The sequence below is a fragment of the Xenia sp. Carnegie-2017 genome, unplaced genomic scaffold, assembly GCF_021976095.1.
Source record: "Xenia sp. Carnegie-2017 unplaced genomic scaffold, XeniaSp_v1 HiC_scaffold_25, whole genome shotgun sequence".
Classification (NCBI taxonomy): domain Eukaryota; kingdom Metazoa; phylum Cnidaria; class Anthozoa; order Malacalcyonacea; family Xeniidae; genus Xenia; species Xenia sp. Carnegie-2017.
The window spans coordinates 8,442,745-8,464,981 of NW_025813488.1; the positions used below are offsets into that span (position 1 = coordinate 8,442,745).

The window sequence follows — 22,237 nt, forward strand, 5'->3', positions numbered from 1 at the left end:
GTGGTGTTTGACGTTGATATCATAAGTCATCTTTCAATCTTCTATCGTACTGTTTTAGCTCTTCCTGCATCTTTATGATTGAGTCGTCCGCCATATTTTTGTTCGAGCACTCTCTTTCGGAGTTTTGGCGTTGTTTGATTTGTTTACAATGCTAGTATTCAGCGTCCTCTTCGTGGTGTTTGGCGAAGCTCCCTCCAAGTTGATATCGTTAAATAAGTCATCTTTCAATCTTCTATCGTACTGTTTTAGCTCTTCCTGCATCTTTATGTAGAAATCCGCATCACTCCCTGTATTCTCGAGTGGAGAAGAGCTCGACAAGTTGTTGTTTTCTCTCAAACTATGATCTCTTAACAGATCTTGAATATTGGGAGACGCCAATGGATCCCCGACAAGCGACCTCCGTTTCGAACTCTGCTCACTCCTTTGGGTGACTTGTGCTACAGAATCTCTGGAGGAAGTATTCGACGGAACTTTTGCTACAATTTTTCTTTTCTCAGTAGTGCTCTTCGTCATGACATCGCTATTTCTTGCACCTTTCGAGGTAGATCTTTCGCGCGAAGATCGCTCAGCTGTAACGACACTTTCTTTTCTATCATCGCGACCGGTTGCATTCCCGGACACAGAAGATCTGGAGTCACTCTCATCTAACGCCTTCTCTTCGAACATTTGCGTGGACGTCTCCTGAGACTCTTGAGAGTCTTTCACGCGAGATTTCTTTGAAGTCTTCAGATTTTCTTCAGGCTTGTCGTGACCAGGAAGTGACGAAACTTCAGATGTCAGATTGTTCCATGTCCCAAAATTCTTTTGAACGTTTGGGTCCTCGTGATTTGGCGAGATTTTCTTATTTGAAGTGTTTTTGATCGTTGTTTTTTTATTTGTGACTTTCTTATCGGTGTTCGATTGTTTGGATGACTCGTTCGTTTTAGTCGTTAATAAGTTCCCCTCTGACGACACGGAATTCTTTCTACCTTTAGCAAGTGTATTCCGTCTCGAGGCAGCAACCACTGCTTCGCCCGTTGACCTTGATTTTGAAAATCTAAAACGCAAAATGCATATTTTGAAAATATGTTTCAGTATTATTGATATTTCATGTTTGTAGATGTAGACCGTCCGGGTTTGTGCAGTGGAAGGAATGTTGATGTAAGAGTTGATCAACGTTTCGACGCTCTTCAAGGAATTTTTCACAGGTGTTTTTCACCGGGGTTTTCGCAAGGGGTGCTCTGTTTTGGATGAGATGTCGGTGGAAAATTGTTGCATAACATGTTAGACTATTTTTATGGAATTTCGTCACTTTTTAGTATCAATAGATTTTTGGATGTGTGCTCCATTAAACGCTAGTCACAATTGCTTTTGCTAAACTGTTTTCCATATGGGTATTTCGTAGGGAAATAAGCAGCCCCGCTGTACCACATCCAGCCACGGCACATCCATCAACAGCCCTCCGCACCATTCTCCTAAGTATATCACCGATCAACACCAACACCAACACTTGTTCTCACCGACTACACTAAACTACAGGTATACATCTCAAAAGATGAAATAATTTTCCAGGATTCGAGCCATTCACTTATCTACTATACTGATGAACAAAGAACAGAAAATGTTCTTTCACTACCGAAAAGAATGGCAACTGATGGCAGCATCTTGATAGTGATGGACAAGCAACAATAGAGTAAGAGAGTAAACTGATTCAATCAAGGGCGGATCTATGATTTCATCCCGAGGGAGTGTATCATTTGGAAACGTTGTTACACAATATAATTTTCATCGACTATTTATCGAATTACCTAAGCTCAGGGAGGGGGGGGTGCAAAATGTACAACGCTCCCTTACCTCAGATAATTTGATAGGCAGTTGATGAAATGCTGACCCCGTGTACACCCCCCGGATCCGCAATAAAAATAAAGAGTGTTAGACTTTTTTAGAATAACGGAGTACGACCTGCATGGAAAGAAAGGCATCGTACCTCCCACTTTTGGCAACGACAAGTGAATTCTTTTTGCTAGATGATTTATCCAATAATTTTTTTGCCGAACGTGCTACGTCGCCGCCATGGTTGTTCTTCGTCCCATCAACAACATGGCCAGTTTTGGTTTCGTCCGTCCTTTGGGAGGGCTTTGTTGAGTCAGCACCGGGCGAAATCTTTCTTGAATCAACGCTGGGCGAAGTCTTTCTTGAATCAACGCTGGGCGAAGTCTTTCTTGAATCAATGCTGGGCGAAGTCCTCCTTGAATCAACACTGGGCGAAGTCTTTCCTGAATCAACGCTGGGCGAAGTCTTTCTTGAATCAACGCTGGGCGAAGTCTTTCTTGAATCGGCGCTGTGAGTGTCCTTCTTGTCTTTAGCACAAACGACAGTTTGGGATGTTTTTGTAACGTCAGGGCTTGAAAAAGTCTTCGTTGGGTCATCGCTATGGGAAGCTTCCGTAACATGAGTTTCGCGAGATGTCTTCGTCTCGTCAGTATTATATGAAGTTTTTTGATCACCAGAACCATGAAACGTTTCCTTTGCTTCAGCACCATGATGGATCGTCGTAGCGTCAGCATCTTCGGTTATAGTACTTTGGGATGTTTTAGCAGCATCACCACTAAGAACGGTTTCTGTTGTTTCACCTTTATTGGAGATAACATCATGAGTGACATGTGCCTTGTCAGCACTATGCTCGGTCTTCATATTATCATCACTGTCGGAGGTTTTCGTAGCTTCGCTGTTGTCTACGGTCTCCACTGCTTCAACCTCACTGGAGGGCTCTTCTAGGTCAGCACTATGGGAAGTTTTCGTTGCATTAGCATCTTGAGTGATATTTGCCTCGTTCGCACTATGGTCGCTCCTCATATTATCAGCACTATGGGAGGTTTTCGTGACGTCACCATCATGAGCGATCTCAACTGCTTCAGCACTGTGAGAGGTCTTTGCTGCGATAGGATCATGAGAGACCTTTGCCTCGTCAGCAACATGATCTGCCATCATAGCATCAACACTATGGGAAGTTTCTGTAGCGTCACCACTGTCAAAGGTCTCCCCGGCTTTAGAACTGTGCGACATCTCGGCTGCGTTAGCATCATGGGAAGTTTCTGTAGCGTCACCACTGTCAACGGTCTCCACGGCTTTAGAACTGTGCAACATCTCTGCTGCGTTAGCATCATCATAGATCGTCAACTCGTTAGCACTATGACCAGTCCTCATAGCATCAACATTACGGGAAGTTTTCGTGGCTTCCCCGTTGTGAACGGTTTCAACTTCTTCGGCACTGTGGGAGATTTTTGTTGCGTTAGTAACATGAGCTGACGTTGTTATCTCGGCACAACCGGAGGTTTTTTCACCATTTCTACCGTGTGAAGTCTTCATTGTGTCTGCACTGCTCGAGGTCTTTGCTGGAACAATCGAAGAAGTGGATTTTTTCTCCTCTCCACTTAGTAAGTTTAAATTGGAGTTTCTTGAGTCGGAGATCATCTTTCGTTCCCCGGTCGTCGTTTTCTTTTCTTTCGCGTCTTTTGTCATGTTTTTGGATGCGTCCAACGCGCACGGATCGTCCATTTCATGCGCATTTTGTTTCGCTTCGTTGTGACCAACAAAAGACGCACTTGAGCCGTCTGAAAAGACATTCAATAAATTAACGGGTGCAGACAGCAAAAAAACATGCTGCCATTTTGATATCATCCAAATCCTGGTTTGCTTCGATCAACGTCTTTGCATGCATAGACGTGACACTTTTTGTCAAAAACTACGAGTTCTACCTCCACATGTGCTGTACAGCGCGTAGCCGGTAGCCAACTCAATATTTTTTTTTGGGGGGGGGTAGTCATATATTCATGTTCTGCCGTTTTAAGTTTCTCAGTTTAAGTCAAGTGTTTTCTGCGGATTATAATAGACATATATGAATATTCAACCGCAAAGACTACTAGCGAACATTGTTTTCGTAATACAGGCATATCATTCTTAAAGAATGTGCGTCGACCAAGATGTATTGCGGCCATTTTGTGGGTCGAGAAAATGGCGGATTTCGTATTGTAGTCGATGCAACTTAGACAAGCGATAATACTTCATAAAAAGTAGAGTTTTCAATTAACGTTTTTCGGCTAACTTTTTATATAAATTAGACGACGTAGTGACGGAATTTGAAATCAGTGCACCGCAAGCTCAAAAAGTATCGATGAGAACATAAACAAAAGCGCGCAATGCATCTTGGTTGACACGCATTCTTTAAGCTCGATTTACAACGTTCGTTTGCACTGCATATTCAAGGAATCGTATGAAATCAACCTGGTGCCATCGGTGGTAACATCTCGAATTACTTCCATTTTTTTAATTGCCGCCATCTTTTTGATAATTCGCGCTTCAAGAACGGAAGAAAATCGTTTCCAATACTTACTGATCAGTGGCAAAAACTCTTTCTGCGACAACCTCGACAAAGACCTGACCGGTGATGGCGACCTCGATAGACACAATTCCACAGATGTGACAGTTGGTAGTTTAACAGGTGCGGACTCATTGCTTTTCTGAGAAGCGGCAGCCCTCGTCACGTGCATCTCTTTAGGAGAGAGAGGATCAAGCACCGGTAAACTGGGCTCGGCGCTTTTCGACTCTTTGATGTCATCGTCATGAAATTGCGTCATCCGTGCGTTGATCAAGGCGTCTTCAGAGAGAGACAACGTAGGCAGTATGATGTATGAAGATGATGTAGGGGAGAGTTCACAAGCTGCACTTGTCTCGCGTGCAGAAATTTTACGAATCACAAGTGACGAAGGCGACTGCGATAAAGGTCTTATAGACGATATTACTCCGGTTTCATTATCTGTTGCCTTATCATTTCCTTGATCTACACAGAATGCTTTCGACTTTACATCGTTGCCGTTGCTATTATGTTGATCCGAACTTGACTCGGCAACTCTTGACCAAATGGTAGAGTGTTCGTCAACGTTTCTCACACCTTCCGACTGCTCTCCAGTCTCCTCACAAACATCATCGGTTTCCTCGTCAATGGATCCCTTCTCATCTCGAGCGCACTTCACCCCAGACCCCATATACGTTTTTCCCGATTTTTCAGGCTCGACACCAGTCCCTGCGCGTTCAACGTGAAGTGTTTGACAGTCGGCAATCTCTCCACCGTTTGCAGGAACGTCATTGAAACTATCGGTCACAATGCGTTTTGTGACGTTACTCAAAAAATCAACTTCGCGAGGCACAGCAGGCTGACTACTCGACAACTGCTGTCTCTCTTTCGTCCGTTGCTCTTTCAAAATGACAGCTTGCTCTCTTATAGCGGGTTCGTGGACGTCTTTCATATACACATTGGGCAAGCCAGTCTGGAAAAAATCCGAGTTTCTGAAATGATAAAATTCAACATTGTCTAAGAAGCTGACCAGCAAGTTTGCTCGCGCGGTTTGAATTTCAGAGCATAAGCATTACTCATTTCTCAAGAAATCTTATGGTAAGTGGCAGGACCGCTGTCACATCGGCAATTGAAGGGGGGGGGGCTTATATTCATATATACATAAGATTCCGTATTATGATGATAGATTAGAGATGATAAAACGATTGATATAAACGGAATTTATACAAGGAGCACACGACGATCGACGTAAAGTTGAAGATGTAACCATCCAGTACTTGTATGTATAGTGAAACAACACGAGGATGGCATGCGCTAACACTAGTTATAAAATAACAACAACGAAATGAGCCTGGCAAACCGATGTGAGCTCAATCAATTAATTGAAACAAAAAGAATTTGCAAATCGATCATGAATACATCTTGGAGGAAAAATCAAAACGTTTGTTATAAATTCATCTGTTTCGCATTATTGTTATTATATAAAAGAAATAAAAGATGTTTTTCGTGTTTGCACTAGATTATGCAAACCTCAGAGACGTTTGCGAGAACTCTCGAGCAGCTCTCGAGTTCTCTCGAAAGTCTCCTCGGTTTGCATAAGCTTGTGCAAACACGGTAAATGAATGACAAACAAACATACCGCTTATGAGCTAGCACAGTCGTAACTGCGTCGCTCATAGCTTCAACTACAGCTCTTGCCGCCAACATAAGGATGTTTTCGTTGAACAATCGTTGACCACGTGTTCTCTTGTGTTTATCTGGCAATAGAGAAAATGACGATTTACGAAAATTAACCAAATATAGCTCGAGAAAAATGTGCCCTAAAGGACCTCTGGGTTTATTTAGGGATTTAGGGACCCGTCATGGACACGAAATAAACCTTTTTGTAGATGTAGATCGTTCGGGTTAGTAAAGTCCCGAGAAAGACTATTGGTGTTGATGTTTGCTAAAGTTTTCGAAACGTCAGTTAACATCAACACCAACAGTCCTTCTCAGGACGTAGTCAATGTAATGTATGTAAAATGTAATCTCAATTGTAGTAAATTTCAACAATGTCATGTCCCAAAATAGTACTTTTTATGCGCAATGTTTCGTAAAAGTTCACAGTTGTGCACTTCAACTGTGTAGTAAATTTGTATTTCATATGCTCCTCGTGGAAATTAGCGTAAATTGACGGGGTCAGCGTGTTTTCATAAAATTATCTGTCTATTATTTTAACATTACTTGAAATATAGCTAACGGCCGAGTCCAAACATTCCACTTCGCTTGCTAAAGACTCACAGCTTGTTCGTCTCTCCGCTAACTCGAGTACCTTGGTACCGCCGGCTATTGCTCTGAAGACAACCTCGTCTCGATTTTTGGCGGGGACGTTTTTTCTCGAAGGGTATTTCTTCCGAGGTCTTTCAAGTCTATCACTGAATGAGCGATACTGCGGGGGGAAAGTGGCGTTCACCTGAAGTATAGAAATAAAGGGAAGAAGATGAATTACACGAATGAACTATAGATCGGAAATTTTCGAAAAACAGAAAAACTGTTACTATCTGAAGATCTACACCAAAACCAAGCACAAAAAAAAACAACAATATAATATATAATAAATTATGCCAGCTACAGACATAACACAAACCTTTGTGACCAGTTTATATATATATACATGCATCTTTACAAGCGTCTAGCGACATGGCGCATAGCAGAACTGACGTCATTGCGAATAAAACGGAAGTGTAGCTTGATGGCGCGTTTGCTTATTGCCGCGTCGCGTGCAGTCAGAACTTTTGTAACGACGCAGACAAGTTGCCGCGTTGTCGCGCATTGTGATTGGTTTAAAGGCTTCCTTCAGGATGAAGTTCTGTAGTATTTTATTAATACTGCATTATCCAACTAACACAAGACGCTCATATTTCTGTTGAAGACGCGTCGGTACGGCGCGTTAACTATAAACAGTGCTTAGCGCGCACACAGATGTGTTGCACAACTAAAAAGTACGCACGACACTTGTCGCGCGAAGCATAAATCGTCCTTAATTATCAGATGCGGCGATCCTAGATAGCCCTTGCAAGTGCTCGAACTGAAGTAACTCTATTTTGAACTACTCTAAACTTCCCGGAGATGAAGATAAATGAAGAAACTTTATTTTGAAGTACTCTAAAGCACCTTAACGAATGTCTATCCAACGCTATCACCATCTATCCCCCGATGTTCCGGGTCACAATGAACTCACCTCACATTTTTGAGCCGCATCTTCTACGACCTTGCAACAGTACATCCGTATAACATTTCGTTTATTGCGATAATGCAGTTGGCTGTCGATGAGTTCGACTGGCAATACTTCATGCGGCAATTCCCTCGCGGTCTTTTCTACTCCTCGAAGATAGTTTTCTGGACGTTTAATGACCACTTGCATTTTGCTTTCGATTCGGTCCAAGATACTCCAGATGTATTCGCGAACCTTTTCTTGTAAACTTCCCCCAGCTCCCTCTCTATTCTGAAGATTAGCTGCAAATGCGAACGAAGGTCATTTGAAAGTGATCGAAGCGGGGTGTTTTTTCTTCTGGGGTCTCGAGGCTGCTCATCGCTTGTGACACGAGCAAAAGCGTAAGCACAAGATTATCAAAACCTACGGTTTTTCTCGTGTTTATTCATGCTCATGCTCGTGCACATAGCAGTGCATTACACAAAAGTTTATGCTTGTGAGCATGCCTGCTTTCATCTCGCATTTGACAACCGGGCATCAAAACTAGCCAATCTACAAAGGCTTCAAAGAACTATCAATTGACCTCAAAAAAATGGTTTGTTTTCAACGACGACAATCGCAAGGGCACTATTCTCCTAGTATATAATCTGGAGTGAAAAAACTCTGTGCGGCAGTTATCATGAACTTACGCGTCCTTGAGTTGTCCATCAACGCTTCCCTTTCATCCCTTGGAGTTGGCGGCGGTACCACCAAGTTCACGTTAAGTACGTCAGCCGAACGATTTAGTATTCCTCTAACATAATCCGATACAAGGCCTTTCAAATCTTGTTCTTTGATATGTCCGTTGGGCTTTGCCCCGTGATCATCGAGCACCGCCATGTAACCAGCGGTGATCGGCTCCAAGTGATGATCTCTTTTCATGTGGGTTATTTGTGGAGGTGGTGTAGGTGGATAGTCACTGCCTGATTCGCTACTTGCTGAAGACCAGTCCTGTATGAATTAAGGTACACTGATGTGAAGAAGGGGTGGACAAAAAGTACCCAACCAACCCCACCCCCCCCCTAGAAAATTACGTCAAACTTGGACATCTGAGTAGAAATAAAATAAAGTTTACAGCTGTCAGTTCAAGAATAAAGAAAACAAGTTGCTAATATCGCCTCGTAGCAAACTCCAGCTCGAAATGTGTAAAAGTTAATTATCAGTGTTTAGGAATCATAAATGCATAGATAGACAGGACATGTAGGTATTACTGATGTTTAACAGGTACACGTTTTGTTCACGTCACTAACCCTTAAGGACGCCAGGCTTTCGCGAATCGTAGGAATCGGAAAAAAGGGAAACTTCGCACTGGGTACCAGGTTCCCTGTTTTTTCGTTACCGCGCGAAATAATCCCGGCTGAACGATACATATTTTCCTTGATTTCTTGCTCATTCATGCCAAGTTCCTTGAGAAGGCTCAACTCTGAATCGAATACAAAACGCTTGACAGTGACAACAATCGGAAAAGACGAGATTGTTCACCGTGAACAAGCAAAACAGATTAATTCACTTATACAGCATGTATCGAAAAACTGCGTCGAACTTTAAAAGGCAATCGCACAATATGGTGTTATCTCTTTAACTTTTCAAAGGCATGTTTATCGTCCCATAACAATTAGAAATGAACGAGTACACCTAAAGAGCTTATCGTTTTAGCTATATAAAAACATAAGCGTGAAACACAACATGAAATGCTGCACTAGAGCATATTTAAGGTCGATGCACTTTTTTTCAAACACACTGTAGAGGTGATAGGTCATAGTAGAAATTTTAATTATATGATAAAAGAAGGTATAGGTCACGGTACCAATGTCAATTCTATGATAAAAGAAGGTATAGGTCACGGTACCAATGTCAATTCTATGATAAAAGAAGGTCATAGGTCATGGTACCAATGTCAATTCTATGATAAAAGAAGGTATAGGTCACGGTACCAATGTCAATTCTGTGATAAAAGAAGGTATAGGTCATGGTACCAATGTCAATTCTATGATAAAAGAAGGTATAGGTCACGGTACCAATGTCAATTCTGTGATAAAAGAAGGTATAGGTCATGGTACCAATGTCAATTCTATGATAAAAGAAGGTATAGGTCATGGTACCAATGTCAATTCTATGATAAAAGAAGGTATAGGTCATGGTACCAATGTCAATTCTATGATAAAAGAAGGTATAGGTCACGGTACCAATGTCAATTCTGTGATAAAAGAAGGTCATAGGTCACGGTACCAATGTCAATTCTATGATAAAAGAAGGTATAGGTCATGGTATCAACGTCAATTCTACGAAAAAAGGTCATATGTCATGGTACCAATGTCAATTCTATGATAAAAGAAGGTATAGGTCATGGTACCAATGTCAATTCTATGATAAAAGGTCATACGTAATGGTACCAATGCCAATTCTATGATAAAAGAAGGTCATAGGTCATGGTACCACTGTCAATTATTCGATAAAAGAAGGTCATAGGTCATGGTACAAATATTAATGATATGATAAAAGAATAGTCAAATTACAAATTACCAAGGTTCCAGGAACTTATTCGTCTGTTGCCTTTCTTTGAATTCTCTAACTGAAAGGAGCTGTTAGACCTAGTGCTCAAAACGGAAGACCTTTTCACTGCGTTGAACTTTTTCCTCCACTCGTTCAGTTCCTCCGCCTTCTTCTCGCTCAGTTTGCTCAAAAGCACTTCGGCATCCCTCAACTGTTTCTCGAACACCTTGCGGTTCTCTTTAACAATGTCATTGTAGCAAACTGAAGGGCGAATGAAAAATTAAGTTAAACTAAGTGCTTCAAACTATCTTTTTACTGAATAGACATAAGAACAGGACGGTTTCACGGTGTGCACACGGCAGAAGAACCCAAGGAGCCTCGGGGCAGCCACCTCCGAACAATAATCATCTTGGATTGACCTTTTTATAGCTCAACAAATTACTTTGACGACATATTACAGCTCCATAAGGAGAAATAATATATTTTTCGGGAACTCTTTGAGTGCTAATTTGTTTCGTAGTGAACGCTCGACGCGTTCTTGATATTTGTATGATTAAGTTAGGGACATTCTGTAGCCGGTAGTAGAAAAAAGGAAGAAATTGTTAACTGCAGATACCGCGAGCTACCGTAGCTAACTCTTTAACTGGAATTACTTAACGACTCATAAAAATAACGAAACAGATAATTAAACAAACAGACCGCTTTTTTAACACTATCGACTAAACCAGAGCAATACCAATGTAGGTGGAGTATTTTTCAACCAAGTTATAAACCAATCATAACCTTCACTCCAACGACGCTGTCGGGCTACTTTGGCTTTCCTCTCTTCGACAAGTTGTTGAAATTCCTGAGCTTCCACTTCCTTTCTTCTCTTTTCCTTTTCATGATGCTTTACAGACCAACTCTCACGTCTCATCCATTGTTCCTTAAGCTTAACGCAAAAAGATGACGAATTCGAACACAAAGTTATATGACAAAACAGCTAAACATTTACAAGAACTTAACTCACACCTAGTTAGTGTTTATCTAGTTCATATCTCGTACATGTGTAGTACACAACTCATACATAGCTAGTACATATCTAGTACACAACTCGTACATAGCTAGTACATAACTCGTACATAGCTAGAACATAACTCGTGCATAGCTAGTACATAACTCGTACATATCAAGTACATAACTCGTACATAGCTAGTATATAAGTCGTACATAGCTAGTACATAATTCGTACATAGCAAGTACGTAACTCATATATATCTAGCACATAACTCGTACATAACTAGTACATAACTCGTACATAGCTAGTACATAACTCGTACATATCTAGTACATAACTCGTACATAATTCGCACATACTTTAGTCATTTTGAGATCCCTTGCTGCTTTTTTCCTTTCTTCGAGACATTTCAACTTTCTCTCGATTTCCATATCCATCTTCTTCATCATGCTAAGTCGAAATTCGCTTTCCTATAGATAAAACAATAGCTGCCAAAGTTCAACACTTTTAATAAAGATCGTAAGCACACGAATAGTTCATATGTACCCTCTCTTCTTGCGCGCATTTCTTTTTTTTCACGCGCTCTCGTTCCAGACCTCTTTTAATCTTTAAAAGATCACGTGTCTTCAGGCGCTCGGCCAAGATTTTCTCGCGTCTTTGACGATCGATTTCGTCCAACTTCTTCAGACGAGCTCTCTCTTTTTCCATACGTTCTTGAGTGAGTTTCGCCTCTTCGCATCGTTTCTCTCTTCTGGTAGGGAAAGAAGACAAAAAAATTGTAAGAAAGGGGAGAATTCTTCCAAGATCGTCGCTGAATCCCAACTATGATCCACGAGTTCGTTCGTACCTCCACTTCATGAGCTCTAATAGTTCAGCATCTCGTTCCATGGCGATTTTTTGCAACCTCTCATTCTTCGCTTGTTCCATCTTCTGTTGATCCAGTCTCATCTCGCGGTGAAGCTCGTCCAACTTAATTTTCCTAATCCATTGCCTGTACTCGTTAAACTCCTTCAGCGTGCATTTCACGTAACCGTGGTCTGTTAGTAAACCTGAGCAGAGAATGATATTCACGTTAACCGCGGAGGCAAACTCAATATTTTTGTTGTATAAAGCGTGCACATCACGTGACCGTGGTCTGTTAGTAAACCTGAGCAGAGAATGACATTCACGTTAACCGCGGAGGCAAACTCAATATTTTTGTTGTATAAAGCGTGCATATCACGTGACCGTGGTCTGTTGGTAAACCTCAGTAGTAAACCTGACCAGGGAATGAATTCACGTAAACCGCTGACGCAAACTCAGTGACGTAGCAAACTCGATAATTGGGAAGGGGGCACACACTCGCATGTTCATTTTCTGCCGTATAAAGGTTCTTCGAAATCTCAATTCTTTTCTACGGATGAAGAAATGCATTCAAGAATTCGTGCGCCGCCCCTCTCCCTGCCAATGAACGAGTCTGTTACGCCTCCGCCCAACTCGACATTTAACCTTCTTCATGTAGACGTCTGTGCATGTCATTCTCTTTGAAGAAGACCCGCAAATGTTCATCGTGGAGACAGTTGTAGGATAAACTGGGACGAAGAGGATCCTTGAGGTCGAAGTCGCGATTCTTAGGCAAGTGATGAAGCTACAAAGCAAAAATGGGAAAAAAAACCTTTCGACTGAGCACACCTTTTGAATGTTCAAACACAATTACGGCGTGAGCCAGAAACATTTGCACGCATCAATTTCGAGGTGGAAGTATTTTAGATGAACAGTGGTTGAACAAAGAAATGATTATCTGAATTATTTATAAATCGGGTATCACCTCAAACTTTAAAAGCGCATAGTTTTGTAAAGTTAAACGTTATCTCGTGTAATCACCCGTATGACAAGAAGACAGAGTGTTGTAACCGGGGGGTTGGTGGAAAAGTAAGATTGAGGGGCCCAAGTAAGTGACTACTTTTCAAGAGATATTGGGACATCGTGAAATGTCTAAAATTTTAGTAAACTATTGGGAAGCGGGGGAGGGGAGGGGGGCGACAACGACAACGAGTTGAAGACGAACAACAATATTTTTGTCTTTCTGCGAACATTCCTTGTCTCGTTTTCTTTAAAAATCTTCCGTAAGAAAAATAAGATGAGAAGCATTTCACACAAGTCATCGTCAAAAATGTCACAGCACTTTTAAAAAGATCGAGAAAGGACGTTCGAGCCCACCCCACACACACACAACACCCTCCCTCCCCAGACGAATACACCGAATCCCAAACAATCAAATGAGGTGGCTAAATTCATACATGCGTACCTTTTTCCCCAGTGGCGTCGTGTAAAACACGATAGATCCCTCGGCTCCTGGAGCCATGGGAAATTTCTTGTCTAAACTTTTGATGCTCTCGTTCTTGAGCCAAGCCGGTCTGACCCAAGGAATCGCGAAATGAAAGCTTTCTTCATCGCGAACGTAATTGGGAGGCAGCAAATCGCTGACTGAAAGTGGCTTTGTAAGCAAGGTATTTGACATTTCATACAATTATACGATTTTTAACAATGAAATTTTTCTCGTTTTTTTTACGTCCCTTTGTTGACATAGCGAATGCTAATTAGGTAATGACGTCATCAATTAGAGCACTAATAGAAATCGATGCACGCGCGCACAAGCTTACAAACTGTCCCGGGCAACGACAACGCCTTCGTGTATTGGAAACGCGTGGTTCTACAAATTTGCATAGACCGGTGCGCTGTCGGGTTTTTTATTGATGCAATCATTTCGCATTTTCGAAAAATAAAATTTGCTAACAAGTATTGATAGCGTTGAAATAAAATACGATATGATCAAGATATACTATTATCAAGCGTCTTCTGCTAGCTCATCAGTCATATTTTTACATCAAATGCCTCGATCGTAATTCGTTTTCCCTTCACTTTTAAACTACGATATTACCGTGATAAAATATGAAAACAAACAAGGCCATAAGGCTTCTGTTCCAAAACCCACAAAGAATCAAAGCTTTAACCATTATTTTTCAAAAAATTTTTCAAACAGAAGTTTCAGGGCACATTTGCATTCAGATTTTATCACAAAATCAAAATACGCGAGATGGAAACATTCTAAGTCCAATGTTCGTAAGCCGTGTAAAGACTGTCTTACCTCAAGGAAAAGACTTTTGACAATATAGAAATGGCTTTACCGGGGGGGTGTCAGTATTACGGTGCCAACAAAGAAACCGACCCGACCGAGGTTGAACATACATTTCTACTTCGCATTACATAAAAGTTGGATGAATAAATAAACGTTTGAAAACTTAGCTCTGCAGTTGCAACATCTTACTCTCCTGTATGCTTGAAATAAGCGAACTCGTCCTTCGCGTCGTCGCAGGGGAGAAGAGGCTACAAACAACAACGGTTAAGATTCTGTTAGCATAACAACTCAAAACACAATTTCACTCATATTAGGTAAATTTCCATTCAAGTAAAAATTAGCAAGAAACGCAATGCAATAGCACATCATAGAGGCTGAACACAGAAACAGTCGAATCTGTATTAAGCAGAGCCCTGTGTTTGTAAGAGTTGGGACACGTATTGTTTTCTGCATTATGCATTATGATCAAGGTGATTGGGTAGATATGGTCACATGGGCATCTAGCCGCCATTTTCGTTCCAAAAACGCAAATTATAAACACTTTTTACATAAGAGATAAATTATAAAAAAATGTTTGCAATGATTTTATGTTGCGTTGTAATTGTACCAGTAAAAGCGATGAAGAATAGAAAGATACACGCTCCCTTGTGGCAAAAACAATATTAACGGCGTATAAATTACATCCACTGCATTAAATAAATGCTTTCCTATTATTATGACATCTATAAACAACTCAATTCTAAAGGTAGGGATCGCTGTCTATTTATGAATAAGAAAACACAACAGAAAATTTGTCTTTCCATCATTTAATGCTTTGTATTTGTTGGCTTTTGGAACAGAAATGGCGAACGCTAAGGCAATTTTTCTTCCGGTGTATCAAACTCTCTCAATACAGGGCTCTGGTATTTAGCGGTCAGTCTCGGGGATTTCTTGTGTGACCGTTTAATACGGATTGGACGCTTGATACAGATATTGTGGAAAATCCCCACATTTAATTAATATGACATTTCAAACAAATTAATTTGAAATAAAAAACAACATACTTCAATACATTCACCAAATAACCAAAAAGTCGACCGCGTCGGCCTAATAGAGGTGGCCGTTCAACGAAGGTCGCTTAGCTAAATAGTATCTAAATCATGGAATTTTCTGGACATTAGTGTAAATGGAAAAATCTCAAAATGACCGACGCAAACAAAAATAACAGGAAAGATATAAATCACATTAAAGCACGCTGTTTACAAAAAAGAAAAGAACAATTGTAAAACTAATTACCCGACATCCAGCTCTTTCCACCATTGAGGACACTTTCTTCAAATACTCCCGACTTTGCTCCTCTTTAAGGTCGAGCATGTATCTGCATGGAAAAAGTATCATTTCGGGTCAACCGGAAGGTCATGTTTCGTATCATTTCGGATCAACCGGAAGTTCATCTTTCGTATCATTTCGGGTGAACCGGAAGTTCATGTTTCGTAATTGGATACGAGAAGTAGCTTGTTGTAAAGATCTTACTTTGTCGTCTCGATGATCAACATCGCATTCTTGGAAAGAAGATGTCTTGTATCCGGGGTACAAAAATGCACCATACTACAAAAGAAAATGAAACGAGGTATCTTGGTTTCTGCATAATTTGACAATTTCACCATTTCACAATTTCACCGACCTTACCTGTTGGAAAAATATACTAAATCGAACAGCTCCTTAAATCGGTTCTTCTTCTGCAACTCGTGAACGCCATTCGACGGCAGGAAGAACACTTTCACATTATCGCCATGCAACAAAACATCATCTTCTATCTTGCTGCTTCCCGATGTCACTTGCAACTCATCGACCTCCTCGATGATCTCTTTTATCCTCGAATGTCCTTCATCGTCCTCTATATGAGCCTGCTTTGAAGGCTCGTATTTTTTATGATTCGCGATTTCGAACATAAACGACGTCACGTTGTGTACAGACACATCGCGGGCGCTCTGACGAAAAACAGGTGAGATAACGTCACGTCAGGATTAGGACAGGGATCCGTGGTGAAAGAAAGTTTTGAATTTCCTCACCTTAACATGGACGTCATTTTTCTTTTCGAACAAACGCTTTTCGTCACTTTCAATACCGAAAGCGAAAAATGGACTGTTTATGATGTCGCCCCAATAACCACGACTTAAAAACTTCTCCCCTCCCTAGTTAGGAATTACCGTGGAAATATATCTTAGATAACGATGCATCGTCCATAACAATGATTTAGAACCCAATCCCCTGGACGTTTAACTACCGTGTCAAGGACCTTTTCTTGAAACGTGAAAAAAATAAAACTCCCAATCAAAATAACTTAAAAGAAAGTTAAAAAAAGTAATCCTATAATACATTTCAAAAGCCAAACCTAGACTGTCGACTTAGCAACTGTATATCAACGCAGATGAAACAAATTTCAGTGCAGTTTTGCAACCTTTCAAGGTGGCGGCTTGTCTCGCTAGCAACTATAGAATTTCAGCTGAGTTAGTTATTCAGAAGATTGGGTTCTAGGTCATTGTTCCATACACATCCAATAAAGAGTTCTGCAGATATACACATCTGACAAAAACTATTAGCAATAAATAAATGATCGTCGCACAAACCTGCTGACATTAATGCAAAATCGACTATAAAACATACAAGCTGGGTGTACAATTTGACCTTAAAAAATTATTAGGGTTTTCTATTACAGGTAATGTTCCATGTATTTTAGCTCAATGAGTTACACAGTGACGGATCTAGGTTGCGGCAAAATAAATTACCGCAGCACATTTTGGAATATATTTACATCTTTAAGCCCTTTAGGGGGGGAGGCAAGTGTATTTACCAATAGTGCATTTCTGAAAGTATTTTCATTATAAAATCAAGGAGTTATAATTTATTTTGACGAGCGCTGGATCCGCTACTGCAGTCACTATAAAGAAAATGGTTTGAACACGGGACTATCGTTACATGTTTGTAGATGAAGATCGTCCAGGTTGGTATAGTCCTGAAAAGGACTGTCTTTTGACTCTTAAGATGACTACCGCTAAGGTTGTCGAAACGTCAGTCAACAACAACAAAAACAGTCCTTCTCAAGACTCGACTAACCTGGATGATCTACATTTACAAACATATACTGTAGTCACTGATGGATGAAGAGGTGTGCATTTCCCCGAAGCCTTGACCTATGCGGACTGGTGAATCTCCCTCCCAACAAAAATCATCCTGGATTCCTCCCTGCTTTAAATTTAACGAAAAATTGTAATTTTACTTGGTCACATGAAGAACCAAACTGGTAGACAGTGGAAATGAACAAAAATTGCCTTGCTCTGAATAAGATCTTAAAAATTTCAATTTGAGAAAATTGCAAAGATAATTGCGAAAGTGCGATCGTGCTCGATACTTACGGAGGACGAGGCTGTTGACGAAAACCCTCCCTCCGGAAATGTCACCTATTACAATAAAATCAGGGGGACCCATAACTCGTTTCTAAGCACATGGAAAACGAGTGCATTCACTCAGCAAATGCGCGATTATAAAAGAAAGACTTAAATACTTAAATACAGCTTTAAAGAGCGTATTTGCCATCGTAAATGAAAGCTGGTAGACTGACTTCGATTTTCAAAAGTTCTTTTTAGAACTAGCAAGGTGACATTTGTCATTCCCCATGACAAAAATACGCTCTTCAGTATTCGAGCGAGAATTCACGAGAGTTGGTGAAAAAGATTCGTCGACTTGCATTACCTTAGTAACAACGAGACCAGAAGCTAAGGTACGATTCGCTACTGCATACGAGGCATCTTCGCGCATTTCGAATGCCACACCTTGATCACGCCACGTCTTGTACTCGTGAAACTTTATTATAGGAGCCTGGAAACCAATAAAAAGAACCTGACCAATAGCAGTGCACTGTTTCAGGCAAAGAAAACATTCCGACGAGTGAAGACACTTTCACTGCAGATATTTCAGGTCAAAATATTTTAACGGGCCTCCCCACCCCCCAATGGTTTTTCCCTCTATAATCAGACCCGGAAGAACGATATGGCATCAGCTTGGAAGTCCAAAATTTTCAGAAATCGAAATTCCTATTGACTCAAGATTCAACATTCATACTAAAAAGTCGTTAAAGTTCAAATAATAAACTATCAAATCATGCTTGTTTGGGACAGCATATATCAATGTAACATCAAGTATCGTAAATCGTGCTATATTAAAAGACATGTTGCAGGGCCCTCCTCTAGTTAGTAACATGCTTATGATAAAATTGTTGTGTGTAAGTAGTAGATCAACGATTGCATTTACATCAAAATTTAATGCATCTTCTTTATTATTAGTGTATATACTTGATGATAAATGATAACAATGTACGATATGTTTTTGGTCTGCTTAAGCGGACCTTCTTTAGCACGGGAGCCCAAGTCTTTGACCGAGCTGACCAACACCCCCGCCCCCATCACCACCACCACCACCGTCTCGCGGGAATTGCAGAGATAAACGTTTTTTTAAAATACTCATTCGTGAAACAGCGAGCGTTAAGTCAATTTTGAAATGTTTAAAAGCATCAAAACAATGCTTCTGGACATGAGTTGAGCAAAATACACCGACGAGAATAAGAGACGTACTTTCCTATGAAGCGCCATATTGTAATCCCAGTCGTAAACATTGTTTCGGTGATCGTATCTGACTTCCAAATGGCTCCGTAGCCTTGAGTCCCTTTGAAGAAGAGGATGTTAACTCTGAATACAAGCAAAGTTTGTAAAATCATAAAACATGTATTCTGATGCAAATGCCGTAACTTGATTGGCTACTCCGTCGTCGCGATCTGCGATCTGTTATATGGATGACAATACACAAGGCAAAACCCGAGGCTTAAATATATAATTTGATATTCTATAGAAAATGCTGTTATTAAACTACGGCGCATTCCACTACATCTTATTGTAAAATGGCTTCCCACTTTTAGTTTTTTCAGAGAAATCTCATTTAGACATTACGTCATCGACAGTAACAAATCAAAGTATGCCAGAGTAGCTTCCATAGATTAAAAACTGAATTTCATCATTTTAGAGTTTTATAAATCTCTGACAGCAAGCAAATTCCTAGAGTGATATGAAAACACTATTCAAGCATTACATGTATGAAACAAGCAATATATAGTTGCCATCATTTGACATTGAATTATATTATTAGATATTCTCACCAACACTTGGTAATATCGAAGAGTTTAACATCTCGACTCCGCCAAAACTTGAAAATTCCTTCGAGCATGTCTCGCTCCTTGAACTAAAACAATTTGATAAATAAAATTTTACATGGCCTTCATATTTATGGCAACCTGAACCAACACCTTTAATAATGACATGTCAATCAATGGAAACTCTCGTCCGAGACACTCCAAATCTGTTACCATTCTAGACATAAGAGAAAGAGCACAATACTTTAAATGTCATCAACCGTTATTCAAGGTAGTTGGTCTACAAAAGACTAAAGCTATTGCAATGGAAGAAGCAAAGAGCAAAATTTTCTGGCTCCTAAAATCAGAAAGAAGCAAAACTTGAACTACAATTACCGAATGAAATGGGTTGCTTTGTCTTGTATATATTCACTGGTTTGAGGTCGAATAAGACTATTTCCAAACAACTCCAAAAAAAGTTCACACTTTTCTAAAAGTTATACAAGTTTCAATTCTTTTACTAAGATACCATATTTAAAGAGAAGTCCGAACAACAAAAACACAACCAAACAATCATTTAGTCATGTTAAATTGCAATTTCTATTCGTACTTTGGGCCCTTCTTACTCAACAGACAGAGGTCTTCAAGCAATGAACATTTATGACCTAAAATCTGCTTTTTTCCATGTAATTTGAGAGTCTATGCACATACAAAAATCATCATATCATATTTTATACAATTCACACTTAGAATTTACCTTGTAATCCAAGATTTTCCTTTGATTCCTTTGCAATGCCCAGAAGTAGCAAATGTCTTGCAAGCAATTCCAGATTACTTTCAACTACATAAATCTAAGCAATCAGAACATTACAAAAATCAAGAGCAATACTATTTTTCACATTCAAAACTCAGACTGCCTTTCCTTTCTTTTCTCACTGAAATCGCTTCTGTGTCATGCAAATTTTGTAAAATTTGGCAAAACAAGTTTTCAAAGTTTCCAAGCCTTATCTTTATACTCTATTGAGCTGATTATTGATGTGATGATTAAATTGTATAAATTATAACATACAAAATAAAGCAAATTGACTAAATGGGTTCAACTGTATGGCATGTTATTGCAAAAACATTCTTGGGTGTCCTGTGGATGAGAAATGCAGTCAGATTTATAACATTGTTATTTTTATCATCCCTACATGCAATTGGTAATCCTTCTTCCATTTATAAGTTTTTGCAAGGGTTTTTAGAACGTGTCTGCAATCTCCACAGCCGACCAGAAGGATGTTCAAATGGCCTTGAGAATAAAAACAAAAAACAATCTTAGCCAAAAAGCCATGAAAAACATGCAATTTTAAAATCAACTCAAAAAAAATGCTTTGAAAATTTTTAAGTGAATAATTTTAGAGGTTGCCAAGACCTTCATCCCGAGAACTATCGCCAAGTTTCTGATCTGGAAATGTAGGTCAATGTATAGTCAAACATATAGATTTTTGGGACTCTCTAAAATACAAACAAATTCTCACATTCTTCTCGCAGGTCCAGAGCTGGGCTGAAGCCCCACCAAGTGACTGCACCGTATGGACCGACCATAGTTTAAATCATCAATACATTTTAATACCAAATGGCCAAAACTTATCGAAAATATTCACCAGTTTATCAAAAATGTCCCAAACAAGAATAGGTCCACATCTTCGTTTCCACATATTGCACACCCCCCTGTTTATTAATCAAATTAATAGAAAATATATTTAAAGTGCAGAACACCGGGGTTGCAAACTGAACAGTTTGCAAACAATGGCTATTTTCCGATTCAAGATGGCTGCCGTTTCAGTAATGCAGAATATTCGACAAAGAACCAGAGTTCTTGCCACACAGGTTCGAGATTCTTCGTGTATTTTTTGCTAAAGAATTCTATAAAGAAGTTTACAGCAAGAATTTCATTCGCTGTCATCAATTTCATTCATTGTGCTTTTCACTAACGTACTTTTCTCGATGAGAAAAATTTCATATTCTCTTAATATTTAGCCGTTTAAAGTTCGCACCATCTTGCAAATGAGATATCTATCAGACAGCAGCTCAGAAGAAACAGGTAATGATATTTATATACAGGTATAACATTTCGTTATACTATTATAACGACTTCCGTCTACGTCTTTACAATTTCTACATACAGACACGCTCGTCATACGTATAAGATCACTTTTTTCCATGTTGGAGTCTTAAATTTCAAACGCCTTGATTTGAGGTTAATCAAATAACTTTAAAACATCCATGATGCATCTTGTTTATAGATCTTGTTGAATCTTTTAACTTTTTGTCTTTTTGTTTCACGTTACCGTACATTATATATAAACACAAGTAGGTTTTATGACCTTTAATCATGCCTCCTTTCACTCCATATCAGATCAATGTTCAACAGCAAAGCAGTTTCCGGTGGCACCAAAGGAACCCGCTTACGGGGCTGCCGATTATTATTCCCACAATGAAGACACATTTGCAGATATGGAGATAGAGATGGCTAGTTACAGACAATCTCAACCTGACCCTCGTGTACCCTACTACCATCACTACCCCTGGGAAAAGAAATCTTAAGGCATTAATGGACGAGTGCACATAGATTGATGAAATGTACTACTAATTGGTTTCACAGTGTTTTGTTTGAATATATAAGTAAATGTTAACTGGTTTGCTGAATGAATATATATTGTTTCAAGATCACAAGCTTTTTTCTTATCACATGCTTTATATATTACAACCCATACTTTACAAATGATACATAATAAACATCTTGGCCAAGGTCAACAGTAATATATTTTTATTTAAAGTGAGTTGTTTTGACACTGGGGTATTGTTACACGTTGGTACACGTAGATGGTCCATGTCAGAGCAGTCCTGGGAATGACTGT

At 39.8% G+C, this 22,237-nt stretch overlaps 3 protein-coding genes across 5 annotated transcripts; 1 reads left to right on the top strand and 2 right to left on the bottom strand.

Moving 5' to 3' along the window:
* Positions 1-18: 18 nt before the first annotated feature.
* LOC124452458 lies at positions 19-13,598 on the bottom strand. Of its 2 annotated transcripts, none has more exons than XM_047003002.1 (15): positions 13,343-13,598; positions 12,544-12,682; positions 11,903-12,104; positions 11,602-11,806; positions 11,415-11,525; positions 10,842-10,989; positions 10,089-10,319; positions 8,816-8,988; positions 8,216-8,516; positions 7,554-7,828; positions 6,614-6,785; positions 5,973-6,090; positions 4,373-5,325; positions 1,967-3,593; positions 19-1,036 (listed from the first exon to the last, which is right to left on the bottom strand). In XM_047003002.1, exons 1-15 carry the CDS (start codon positions 13,553-13,555, stop codon positions 73-75), a joined length of 5,832 nt encoding a protein of 1,943 aa, XP_046858958.1. In that variant the 5' UTR covers positions 13,556-13,598; the 3' UTR covers positions 19-72. The 2 variants fall into 2 exon arrangements, with proteins under 2 accessions (XP_046858958.1, XP_046858956.1); XM_047003000.1 differs by having other exon boundaries at positions 6,557-6,785.
* A 170-nt stretch (positions 13,599-13,768) lies between these two features.
* Positions 13,769-21,120, bottom strand: LOC124452460 (dynein axonemal assembly factor 3-like). Of its 2 annotated transcripts, XM_047003004.1 has the most exons (14): positions 20,855-21,117; positions 20,749-20,781; positions 20,528-20,625; positions 20,092-20,185; positions 19,731-19,824; positions 19,509-19,572; positions 19,362-19,444; positions 18,784-18,874; positions 17,906-18,031; positions 16,225-16,347; positions 15,842-16,143; positions 15,686-15,760; positions 15,449-15,530; positions 13,769-14,421 (listed from the first exon to the last, which is right to left on the bottom strand). In XM_047003004.1, exons 1-14 carry the CDS (start codon positions 20,919-20,921, stop codon positions 14,359-14,361), a joined length of 1,395 nt encoding a protein of 464 aa, XP_046858960.1. In that variant the 5' UTR covers positions 20,922-21,117; the 3' UTR covers positions 13,769-14,358. The 2 variants fall into 2 exon arrangements, with proteins under 2 accessions (XP_046858960.1, XP_046858961.1); XM_047003005.1 differs by lacking the exon at positions 20,749-20,781 and having other exon boundaries at positions 20,855-21,120.
* Positions 21,116-22,049, top strand: LOC124452461. Its single transcript, XM_047003006.1, has 3 exons — positions 21,116-21,206; positions 21,357-21,420; positions 21,736-22,049. The coding sequence occupies exons 1-3, from the start codon at positions 21,126-21,128 to the stop codon at positions 21,921-21,923; spliced, it is 333 nt and encodes a 110-aa protein (XP_046858962.1). The 5' UTR covers positions 21,116-21,125; the 3' UTR covers positions 21,924-22,049.
* Positions 22,050-22,237: the final 188 nt, after the last annotated feature.

Excerpts from the sequence above, each read along its gene's own strand:
- LOC124452458 (XM_047003000.1), bottom strand. The coding sequence starts at position 13,555 with ATGTCAAATACCTTGCTTACAAAGCCACTTTCAGTCAGCGATTTGCTG. Across the intron at positions 12,683-13,342 it reads CGACGCCACTGGGGAAAAAG|CTTCATCACTTGCCTAAGAA; the intron begins GTACGCATGTAT and ends TTTGCTTTGTAG. Across the intron at positions 8,989-10,088 it reads AATAAGTTCCTGGAACCTTG|AGTTGAGCCTTCTCAAGGAA; the intron begins GTAATTTGTAAT and ends TATTCGATTCAG.
- LOC124452460 (XM_047003004.1), bottom strand. The coding sequence starts at position 20,921 with ATGGTCGGTCCATACGGTGCAGTCACTTGGTGGGGCTTCAGCCCAGCT. Across the intron at positions 20,186-20,527 it reads AGAAGGATTACCAATTGCAT|ATTTATGTAGTTGAAAGTAA; the intron begins GTAGGGATGATA and ends CTGATTGCTTAG. Across the intron at positions 15,531-15,685 it reads TTGATCATCGAGACGACAAA|ATACATGCTCGACCTTAAAG; the intron begins GTAAGATCTTTA and ends TTTTCCATGCAG.
- LOC124452461 (XM_047003006.1), top strand. The coding sequence starts at position 21,126 with ATGGCTATTTTCCGATTCAAGATGGCTGCCGTTTCAGTAATGCAGAAT. Across the intron at positions 21,207-21,356 it reads CCAGAGTTCTTGCCACACAG|CCGTTTAAAGTTCGCACCAT; the intron begins GTTCGAGATTCT and ends CTTAATATTTAG. Across the intron at positions 21,421-21,735 it reads CAGCAGCTCAGAAGAAACAG|ATCAATGTTCAACAGCAAAG; the intron begins GTAATGATATTT and ends ACTCCATATCAG.